Genomic DNA, 12,183 nt, shown 5'->3' with positions numbered 1-12,183 from the left:
CATTGATGTTTCTCTCTATCTCCCTCCCTTCCCTCTCTAAAAATAAATAAATAAAATATTTTTTAAAAAAATAAAAAATAAAATTAAAAAAGTCATAAGCATGTAATTCTGTAACATAAAGCACCCTCAAGCACACCATGTGACATTTTAGGTGTTCAAATTAAAATTATAAATTATTATGCCCATATTATTACCCTACCAACCACACTCAAGCAGGTGTTACTTCTGCCAGAGACTTGGCTCTGAATTCTTTCCTAGCCAGAACTCAAGTACCAATTGCTGAACCAAGGTCCAGTCTGACCCCACTGGCCTAAAACCTGGTACCATTCTTGGTCACAATCTCATTGCCAACAGAAGCACAGGCAACGACCTAAACTTGGTGATTAGTGTCCAAAGGGGGTGGAGGGCTAGTCTTGTGGTACTGAGCCCTTAACTTGTATGATCTGATGCTATCTTCATGTTGATAGTGTCAGAATTGGGTTAACTGCTTGGTGATATTGGAAAAAACAAGCTTTCAACCATAAAACTGACCTCAAATGAATTTGTAAATTGATAACAAAGTACCTACCTAATCTGACCCTGATTTGCCCATAATTCTTCAAATTACTTAAGTCCTACCTTCTTTTTAACAATCATACAGAAGATATCATCCTCTTCCACAATGAATCACCCTATCACTCTTTTACATACATATAAATAAATTCCAGAAATCAAAGATGTAAATATGGAAAAAAAATGAAATCATAAGTACTGAAAGAAAACATTGGGGATCATTTTTATAATCTCAAGGTGGAGAAATCCTAAACATGATATATACAACCTGGAGGTCATTAAAGAACAGATAGATAAATTAACTATATAACAACTTCCATATATCAAAAAGAGGCCAAAATAAGACCAAAAAGAGAGAGAAAACATTTTAATACATATAACAAAGAGCTACCAACTCTGATTCCCTCTTCCTACCTCCCACAGGCTAAGTACCAAGTCCCCAAAACCCCATCTTCTAAACATCTTGCCAATCTCTCCAGGCCTCTGCATTTCCACTGGGGCCATCACCACCCCAAAGCCTACTACAAGGTGGACCTAAATCCACTCTTGCCCATTCTCCACAGAGCAGACAGCATTTGATATACTTCAATAAACTCTTAAGCCAGTTAATTTGTAATTGAGAATACTCCTTTCTATAACCACAATGGTTAAGTCTAACACTCAGATATATACTCCTATATAGTCCGTTACTGACATAAAAGTACCTGGAATACTAATTCATAATCAGAAATTACCCCATGATTATAGAAAGCAAGCAAAGTGGGTACTCCCTACACCCCCAAAAAAGAAAAATTGATTTTTTCTTAATTATTAAAAAATTGTTGCCCTGGCTGGTGTGGCTCAGTGGACTGAGTATAGGCCTGCAAACCAAAGGGTCGCCAGTTCAAGTCCCAGTCAGGGCACATGCCTGGGTTGTGGGCTGGGCCCCCAGTTTGGGGTGTGTGAGAGACAACCACACATTGATGTATCTCTCCTCTTTCGCCTTCTTTCCCCTCTCTCTAAAAAATAAATAATAAAATCTTTTTAAAAATTGTTTATTGCAAAGACTTAGGATACATAAACTTTCAAGGAAGAAAATTTTACAAATCACCTTTATTTCATCATCTGAAGGAGGCCCCATTAACATGCTAGTGAGCATGCTATCATGAATCTGTCTATACACACACACCCAAAGGAAGTGTGTGCTTGTTGGTTTTCTTTTATTTTAATATAATCCATTTTCACCTGTTTATCTTCACCTCTCTAAGCAGCCAATTTACATCTGGCATGTATCCTTCCATACCTTTTTTCTGCTCGTACAATCATAAGTTAAACACACACACACACTTTATTTTGAAAAAGTGGGATATCATAAATAAATGTCTGAATTTTGCTTTCCTCAATAATATACTATATAAATCCCTCCAAATCAGCTATATATACAGGATTCTTTTTTAGTAACTCTATAATATTTCATAACATGACTACTTCACTGTTTGTTGAGCCTACAGGATGCTACATTGATTCTTGCACATATATCCTAAATCTCATGCTCTTAGGGCTATGAGATAGATGCCAGAAATCCAGGTTGCTTAGTACAAGGGTATTTCTAATAGTAACAGGTATATGTCTTCATTCAAGTATTTTTTACCTACCTACTGTATATAAGACACTATTTTCAGCATTGAGGACATAGCAGCAAGCCAACAGAATTAAATGCCCTCTCCTCTTTAAGCTTACACTCTAAGAGGGAAGGTTTAGAAGACAGACAACAAAACAAATAAGTATACAGAGTATGGTAGAGGGTTATAAGATGCTTCCAGGGGAAAAAAGTATGGAAGGAGGATAAATAGTGTGGGCAAGGGGGCTGCAGTTGTATTTAGGGTGGCTAAAGAAAGCTTATTGAAAACAGTGTTTGAGTAAAAACCTAAAAAAGCTTGGGAATATAGCTGTGTACACTAAAGAGATTGAAACACATCTGCATACAGAGTCTACCTGCAAGAGGAAGAGCCTAGGCAAAAGAAAAAAAAGAGCAACAGACCACACTGTGGAGAGCCTCAGGAAGGACAGGAGCCCACGTGATAAAGCAGAAGCAGCAAGGTGCAGAGGAGGTAGAGTTGGAAACAATAGGGTTTGGCTTCCATTCAAAGAAGTGGGGAGCCACTGCAGAGGTCTGGCCAGCAGACCCTGACCTGCATTACCAAGGATACTTTACTTGCCACATGGGGGAATATTCTTCAAGGTATGGAAACAAAGTATCACTACACAGCATTCCAAAAATACTCTAATAATTTTAATTTCTACAAGTGATACATGAAAATATTTTACACTTCCTCCCCAATACCACTGCGAAGAATGACTACACTCTTTAATTTTGCCAGTTTGGAGGGTAAGAAGAGGTATCTCACTGTTATTTTAATTTATACTTCTCTGACTACTTGTTCATAAAGAGTATCTCATTTTAGCCATTTTTATGCCTATGATAACCAACAATTTATATCCTTTGCATACTTTCTCTTTGGGTTACCTCTTCCTTATCAACTTGTGAGAGGATTTATATGTTTTAGATATTAGCCTGTTATGTTTGCAACACACAATATATTCTCAAACTATTATTTGCCAACTGCATTTTTATTACGGTATAATTTACATCTGCTAAAACAGACCAATTAAAGTGTACAAGTTGTAACAAATACATACAATCATGTAACTACCCTTTCAATCAAAATATATAACATTTCCATCACCCAAGAAAGTTCCCTCCACCCCTTTACCCTTAATTTCAGCTTCCGAAAGGCAGCCCAGCCAGTCTTCTGCCCCAATTCCTGTCACCCTGGCTGAGTTGCCTCTTGCTAAAACTCACAAAAATAGAATCAAACAGTACATATATGTAGCTGACTTCTTTTTCCCAACATAATGTTTGGGATTCTTATGTCATGACATGTATTGAGTTTGCTTCTTTTTATGGCTATCAATTTGTTCATGGTATTATTTGCCATAAAATGTTTTTTAAATTTTTACATGTCCCTACTGTTATAGCTTCTGAATTTCTTCTCTTGATTTAAAATAGCTCTTGGACTATACATAATAATATAAATACTGTTATAAAATTGTTATTATGTATTTTATACATTTAAGCCTTTAATTCATTTGGAAATTATTTTAGAAAATAATGAGAATGGGGATCAAACTTTATTTTTTCTCAGATGTCTCAGTTTGCAGCATCATCTATTATTTGAAGTCATCTTTTTCCCACTATGCTAAAAATTACCAAGATATGGATATTTATCCAGATCATTGACAGTTATGTATGTAAGTATTCTTAACTGACAATACTTATCTCATGCCCATATTCTCAAAGATATGTAAGAGAGAAGAAATTACTATTCTGCTTTTAAAACTCATCCATGGCCTTGACTGAAGATCACATGTGCCCCCTGTAAACCTCTCTGGCACTATCTAAGACAACTCACTACCTTACTCCTGCATGGCCCTCTCACTGGCCTTCTTCCAGTTAGTCATACTCCAATCTTTCCTGTCTGCTTTTCACAGGCAGCTTCAACTGCTTGGGAAGTTTAGCTTATTTGCTCTTCTCCCACCTACCCAAGCCTAATCTTCTCCTGCTCTTCCCTCAAGCTGTTTAAACATCCTTTCTTCAGGGAACTTTCCCTAGCGGTACAGAGTGGGCTGCCCGACTTCCTGAACCCCCACATATGTTTCCTCCAAATCTCTCCTATAGTTCTCCCTTGCAGCGCTGAGAACATTCAGAATGAGTAACTACTTGCTTCATGTTATCTCCCCCAATCTACTACTGCAAGTTCCACCAGGGTGGGGATCATCTCTTCTGTTCAGCACCATACCCCTCTATACCTCATTAACCAACCCAAGAAGTACTAATCATGAAGAAATCGGGAAGGAAAATGAGCACAGCAGAAGCATCACAGAATAGCAACAGGAAAGTCACAGAAGAAACATGAAAAGTCACATAAAGCATAAAGATAGTCAGTGCACTACTAAGTTACAAAATAAAAAATAAAACCTAAAGTATTTTTCTCCTAAGAGATTGTCAAAAAAAGAAAAAGAAAAACACACATGATTGTTGGTCAAAATAAATTGGTACAACCTTTTGGAAGGCAACACAGTAATATCTTTGACTAAGTAATCCCACATCCAGGAATTTATTCTATAGGAACATCTGAACAAACACGCAAAGATGTATGTACACAGCTTCCCTGCAGCACTGTTTCTAATAGAAAAATAAAAGAAATAATGCAAATAGCCACAACCTGGTTTTAAGTAAATAAATTATCATTCAGCCCCACAGTATTATACTGATATAAGAAGATATCCTATAAGGAGAAGATAATCCAAGATACATTAAGTTTAATAAAACAAATTGCAGTTCTCACCCTAGCTTGTGTGGCTCAGTGGATTGAGTACCAACCTGTGAACCAAAAGGTCACTGGTTCGATTCCCAATCAGGGCCAGATCCCCCATTTGGGGGCATGCAAGAAGCAACCACATGTTGATGTTTCTCTCCCTCTCTTTCTCCCTCCCTTCCATTCTCTAAAAATAAATAAATTAAATCTTTAAAAAAAATAGTTGCAGTTCTGTAAAAATACTATTCATAATTTTCTCACAAGGAAAAGCTCAAAACCTAAATTACTATAGATTCATATATGTATTTAGAAAACTCTAAAAGAAATATAACCAACAGTGGTTATCTCTGGGAATTGACATTTCTCTTCCAATTTACTCATTTTGACAATGTTTAATTAATTATGGCAATATATTACTTTTGTAACTAGGGAAAATGTGTTTCAAGTGTCATGTAAGCTGCAACCTAATTTTTATAAAGAATGTCAAAGGTTCTCAGTTTTTAAAAGTACGTGAAAAAACTTCAGAAGGATCTTCAAAGCTAACAACCAGTAAAAATGATGTTCAAGTTGATAAAATTACTGTACTACTCTCTACAAACATACTGTACCCCTGGATAAATAGAATCTCAAGGAAACAAACTTGAAATATTAGATCAAGATTATTTACTCCATAGCCAAATGCTTAAGACTGTACTCCTTTGACAGATATTTCTTAGATCAATATTTATAAACTAAATAGTTCCAGTACTATACAACACACAAAATAATAAACATTTTCATGCAGTCAACTTGAAATTACTGACGGTGTGATAATTCAGGGTTCTGAGTACATACCTCATTCTACAGACAAGGAGGATAACACTTAAAAATACTTTTCATTCTGATAGTCAAAATCTAAGTACTTAGAAAGCAAAACTTACTCTCCAAGTAAATTTTCCGTGCATCTTAAAAGATGGGAAATTAAGTTAATATTATTTAACAATTTTTATACTAGGCACTGCCATGTACCACTTGGTACCTTCTAACAACAGAAACTACGACAAACCACACAAAGAGCTCTTAGGAGAATTGACATTTCAACTAGGGATGGGGAGATCAATTTAGTTTTGACTTCAAACTTTTTCCTACTTTGTTTCTATGGTGCTTTGAATTCCTGAAACAAAGGAACAAGTTATACCAATTTAAACAGGTAATAAAATATACCCAACAGCACTCACATAGTCTGTGTATGGAGTTTAAATTGCAATTTTTCTGGAGAACAATCACGTTCTACAATCAAAGAACTTTAACCCTGTGCATGCTATTTTCCACGGCAATTCCAATTCTAGAAACTGAAATTCAAAGAAAAAATCAGGTATGTTTAGAAGGTATACCCAGGGTAGGGCAAAAATGGGTTCACAGTTGAGTTTATTCTCTCATTATTTATTAAGTATTGTATTATTTTCCATATAAACAACAGTAAACCTACTTTTGCCCCACCCTGTATTATCCTCATTGCACTTTTCTATTATGGGAAAAACCTAATCTTCTTACAACATGGGATTAGTTAAATATTGTGTGAAGTGATATGACTAAATGAACAATGACTATCTAAAGAAAAGAGTCCACTTTTTCTTAGCCCACTAAAAATAAGCACACAAGAAAGCAAGGACTGTTTTGTTTTACTCACTGCTTTATTCCTATCAGTTCAGGACAATGCCTGGCACATAGCAGACACTCAAAACCTTACAAAGTGAATGACTTTGGAAAATTAAAGTATATACAGAAAAGATTTTAGCTAGAAATATAGTATAGTAGCAGAATCACATAACATGTCTATTTTAGTGGAATTCAACTGTCCAGACTGAGCTAACAAAAAAATGAAATAATGTAAATTATGTAGCCTGGCACACTTTGCAGTGAGAGTGAAGGGAAAAGCTTTACCTGCTGTTCCCTCAGGTCTCAAATCCCTGTAACTCTCACAGGGTGAACACAACACTAGCCAAGTGTGATTTGAGTATTTAAAGAAGTATTTTAAAAACACAATAAGCCCTCTAACTATAAACTGACTACTTGCTCTGGTGCTCCATGTCAGAAACAGTTAAGTTACTCTAAAAATGGGCTTTTTAAAAGGATTTCCAAGGGTAACTGTGATATACAGAAATGTTGCCTTAAAAGAATAACTTCAGAAACCAGCTTTTCCACTTACAAATTAAATGTGAACCTACATTATGCCATATGAATAGTCACAGATACATCTTGGATATGAATATGCCATTTCCTTTTTCTTTTAAATCCTACCCCCCAGGATGTTTTTAATTGAATATAAGGGAGGGGGGGGAGGGGAGGGGTTGCCTACAGTAGGCCTCTGACCAGGAATCAAACCTAAAACCTAGGTATGTGCCCTGACTGGGGATCAAACCTGCAATCTTCTGGTGTACAGGGCAATACTCCCACTAACTGAGCCACCTGGCAGGGGCCAGTTACCTTTACATTTACTTTATTTTCTAGTATCTCTACAATTAGCAAATGTTGCCTTTACAGTAAGAAAAAAGCTCTAATTGTTTACTAGTCCACAGTAGTGTTTTTACATCTCTCACAGAAATGCTAGATCTGGTATCAGTTTAAAGGTCCTCCAGTTGACCTTTAAAACAATACCACTCCGACAGTATATTATCACTTATTAAAAAGTTTTTAAAAAGTAGCAATTGTTTATTTTATCCTATTGTCCTATTTATGCTATTTTAAACAATTTCTTAATATATAACTCAAGCTATATATATTTTCAACAATAAGACAATTTTCTATTTCTATTAAGATTCACTTAAATTTCTATGAATAAATAAAAATGTAAATTCTTTATTTACAGACATGAAAGTAGTTTTTAAAAATCCAAAATAAGGTACCTGAACATCATAGAGAGCTACAATATTTTCATGTTGAAGTTCCTGTTAAGAAAATTAAGAATTCAAAATATTTGTATTTATTCTAATAATGTGAATATATTTCAATATGCAAATAAAACTAATTTAAGTACATACACACATATATTATACTATTTCTAATATACTACAGTTCTGTTACTAGAATAGAAAATTCAATATACTTAATAAGAAATGTGCATGATCAAAATTTACTTGGGGCCTAAATATTTTTTGGGGACTATCCTTTTTTTAGACTGTTAACAAGGTACTTACCAAAAACCACTCTCATCTACAAAATAAATGTTAAAGTATGACTACAGATTTTCTGCTAGTCTTTTACGTTTAATTTACAATTTCTAACAGCAATAGAGGCATAAAATTCCAAAGTCCTTCTTAAAACACATTATTTGCCTGAAAGAAAACAAAGTATAATTCTTTGCTCAAAGCACCATCTACAGAATTGCAGCGCTGATGAACCCTGGTGTTAGATGGGGGTTCCATGTTCACATTAGTTTAGGATACACTGGGTTAATACACTTAAACCTGGTTCTTCATTGTATAATTTTCAGACTCTCTTTAATGAGCCAAGTGCTTTGAGGCTCTCCAAGAAATATTTAGTAAGCAGAACTTATTTGACCACAGGACTCTTTTTTTCCTCAAAGTCTCTCACTTGGATAACAATGCTTGTGAGTAATCTAAAAAGACCACTTCCAGGGAAAATAACTTTCTTCAATTTACAAGGAAAATAAGATCCTGAGTTCACCCAGTTCTCCATAAACTTAACTGTACTGCAAAAGGGAGCAAGAGAAGAGGTAAATAATGTAGAAGGGGGCCTGCCTCCTCCCAAACAATAACACAATAAATAGGGGAAAGAGGAAAAGAAATTATGAAAAACTAAAATGAGTTTTCACAGAATTCTTCTAAGCATTTGATAAGAGTCCCAAAAGCTTATTTTTAAAAATAGCTTCTCAGTCAATACTCAATGTTTTAGAAAACTGAGCATGCAAAAATAAGAGCAAGAGGGGAAAACTCTCAAACTTGGCTCCAACTACTAAAATTACAAAGTATGTCATCATGTGTTCATTTAATTTAAGTTTTAATCCAGTATGAAATACCACATACCTTTAAGATTTTAATTTCCTTCCCAAGTAGTATTTGTGATTTTGACAAGTTCTTTTTATTAATACTTTTAATAGCTACCTCCCAATCAGTTTTCTGAAAAGGAAAAATAATGTTACTCCTGGAAATTACTTCACAGAAACAATTCAACAGGAAAAAATCTATAACCTTATAGATGTTTTAACAAATGGGGGGGGGGGCGGTGAAAAGACCCTTAATCTCCACCCACTAGAAAATGACTTCATTCTTTACAACAACAACTGTAACAGCTAACGTCCTACAAGTCAGTCACTAAAAAATACTAAGATCATATAGTAACTAGCATTAAATGAAAAATGAGCAGATACAACTATTGAAGTTATGGAGAAATGCGGGTAACAAACTGAAAGGTAGTACCGTTAACTTGAAAACAGTATTTGATAGCTTGGCAGGATTAAGCCGCGTTTTAACTATCTTTTCTTGAGCTTTAAGTTATTTTCATAACAAATGAAAAGCACTATTTATTACTTTATCAGATAAGCGATAAAGCCAGTCCCTCGGCAACAATCAGAACTACCCAACCCTGCATGATTATCTTCACTCCCAAGGTGACTTTCCAAATTCTTTAGATTCTAAAATCTCCTATGACCCTACTGTCGAAACAGCAAAAACTTTAAAAAAAGAAAAGAAAAGAAAAAAGAGAAAAAAGGCTGAACCTGCTTTCATGTTGATTAGGGTTGGGAAATGGGGCGTCCAAACATCTTTTCCACTCGGAACCAGCCTACGTAACCCCAGGAAGTGAAGACAGTCCAGGACCAGCAGGGTGCAGGGGAACCAATGCCAGAAAGTGGGATCCCCCCGAGTTTGAGAAAGCCTCGGGCTAACGGAAAAGCAGCTCGCTTCCAGCTGGGTCTGCAATTACCAAACTCAAACATGCCAAGTCCTGGCCGCCCAAGGAGGGGATTCAGATCCAAGGTCCGCCCACCCTGGAGCCCTAACGTATGCAGGGAACCTTGCAGTCTTCTAGGATTCGGGTAAATTTAGGTGAAAGCTTCCCCTGGCAGCCTAAGGGGTGCGTCCCTCCGAGCGCTCGTTACCAGGCTTACCAACAGGGAATGGAAATCAGAGCTCCAGCAGCCTGTCGGTAGGTGGAGCCTGTCTAGCGGCTTCGGCCCCAAAACAACCTCCCCGACCAAAACAAACCACACGACACTGACAGCGCGCACAATGGCAGCACTGTCACTGGCAGGCGTCCGGCGGCGAGCCAAGTCAGGGGCCTCGACGCCCGCGACTTCGCCAAATTTCAGGACCACCTAGTCCAGCTGCGGCCGTGCGGGCGGAAGAAAGGACCTGCCGCCGAGGCACCGCGCGGCCTCAGACCCAGGCCTCGCCCTGGCCCGCGGGGCTCACCTGGCGGTGCCGCCCCCGGAAGACCACGGCGAACGCCCCATGTCCCACGAGGTCCCTCTTGCTGTACTCGAAGTCGCCCACCACTTCCATGGCCGCACCCCCAGGGCTCACAGCGAGTCAAGCCGGCAGTGCAGCGCGGTGGCCGGGATTAGCACCGCGGGCCCGCCGACCGGGAGCGCGCCCGCGGGCCGGCGGACAGGGGCAGCCGCGGCCCCGGGCACTGGCGGACGCTCATGCCGAGGGGCCGGGGCGAAAACGGGGAGAGGCTGCTACACAGGGCCGGGGTGAGCAAGGCCTGGCCCGGCCCCGACCGCTCCTCATGGCCCGGCCCGCCGCGGGCCGCGGGCTCCCTGGCGAACGGCCTCGGCGCTACTCGGCCAGGGGCGCCGCTACCGTCACTGTGCACCTCCAGAGCCGCACGCGCGACCGGAAGAGGTACGGGATCCGGTCCTCCCCATCTCCAGCTGGCGGGCGCTTCGTCCCTCTCGGCTCAGGGCGCTGTCCCTTCAGTGGCCGCCGCCCTAGGACCAACCCCGCCGCGTTCCCCTAGCGCTTCCTGGCCTCACGGCGGCGCCCGACGCACGCGCGCCAGTCGCTCCCGCACCGACAGCCTGCCGGCCCTCCGCGACGTCAGCAAGAACTGTGGGACAGCCCACGCGGAAAGCACGCTCCCTCCGCCAAGAAAAGGAGTGCGCGCACCCTTTAGGGCGCGGTGCCGGTCACCCCGATGGTCCCCAGGCAATTGCTGAGTCAGAGAATGGGAGTACTTGACGTTTGGCTGCTCTGTTTACCCGCTGCAGCCTCCGCAAGGGCGTGGAAAGAGATTCGAGCCTGCCCGGCCTGGGCTAGACCGGCTGGGTGGCAGGTTGTAGAAGCAGGTCTTGAATTCCGGGTGTCAGAGGGACCAGAGAAGAGCTTGTGCAGTGTAGAGCCCAGAGATCCGGTGTGGGCAAAGGAGCATCTTCTAGATGCCGTTGCTTACTACGCCCTCCAGAACTGTTACAAGTCTCAAAGTCTGGGTTACTGTTAATATTTTCTCCACTTTATTTATTTTTAGAGAGAGGGGAAAGGAAGGAGAAATGGAGGGAGAGAAACATCAGTCGGTTGCCTCTCGCATGCCCCCAGCTAGTGACCTGGCCCACAGCTCAGGCATGTGCCCTCTGACTGGTAATGGAACCCACAACCTTTTGGTTTGCAGGCGGGAGCTCAAGCCACTGAGCCACACCATCCAGGGCTAAATACAATTCTTGCTAAATGTTAAATGTAGAATAGCATTTTGGAAATCAGCTCTAAACAGGATAAGATTAATAGGAGCCCAACCTGATAAATGTAGCCAACTGCAAAGAAGTCAACATGTAATTGGCCAAATAGTGTTTATTAGCAATGGCTAAGTCTCCCTTCCTGCAAACAACTTTTGATGTGAATCCTGCCTCCTTTACATGCTACAAGTAAATAAAACTGCCTTGCTGCAACCACATTTCATATTTTAATAGAACACCCAAAGTGGTGGACCCCTTGAGTTCAGTAACAAACTACAAGTCGTGCTGCCAAACTGCAAGTCATCCCTCACCCTTCTGTCTGTACTGCTCAGGGTCCTTGAAGAAATCGTGTAGAGCAGGGGTCATGTACCTTTTTGGGTGCTTTGGCTCCTGTGAGAAGCTGATAACTCAGAAACCCCTTCCCAGGAAAACACACAGGCAGGCTCAGTATTATATATATATTCAAGGGCTCTAACAAGAACCCCTGTTTCCCAGCCTCCTGGTGTCCTTCCAGTGTGACCTCTGACCAGAAACCGAACCCACAACCCTTTGGTGAACAGGACAACACTCCAACTGAGTCACCTGGCCAGGGCCTGCTGTCTT

At 40.0% G+C, this 12,183-nt stretch overlaps 1 protein-coding gene across 4 annotated transcripts in view; it reads right to left on the bottom strand.

Annotated features, from left to right (window-relative positions):
• The window catches only part of ULK2 (unc-51 like autophagy activating kinase 2), a 113,096-nt gene extending 102,636 nt beyond the window's left edge, over positions 1–10,460 (bottom strand). For 3 of the 4 annotated variants that reach the window (XM_036032947.1, XM_028534474.2, XM_036032946.1), the window contains exons 1-3: positions 10,322–10,460; positions 8,936–9,028; positions 7,796–7,837 (exon numbers count right to left, since the gene is read on the bottom strand). In XM_036032947.1, coding sequence (XP_035888840.1) covers positions 7,796–7,837; positions 8,936–9,028; positions 10,322–10,411 — 225 coding nt within the window. In that variant the 5' untranslated portion in view covers positions 10,412–10,460. Of the gene's footprint in view, positions 1–7,795; positions 7,838–8,935; positions 9,029–10,321 lie in introns of those variants that run through there. The other variant, XM_036032948.1, reaches the window with a different exon arrangement.
• Between the last annotated feature and the right edge of the window lie 1,723 nt (positions 10,461–12,183).

Source organism: Phyllostomus discolor, chromosome 8 (genome assembly GCF_004126475.2).
Source record: "Phyllostomus discolor isolate MPI-MPIP mPhyDis1 chromosome 8, mPhyDis1.pri.v3, whole genome shotgun sequence".
Classification (NCBI taxonomy): domain Eukaryota; kingdom Metazoa; phylum Chordata; class Mammalia; order Chiroptera; family Phyllostomidae; genus Phyllostomus; species Phyllostomus discolor.
Note: the sequence above shows the minus strand (reverse complement) of the source record. Positions and strands in the feature narration are given on the sequence as shown.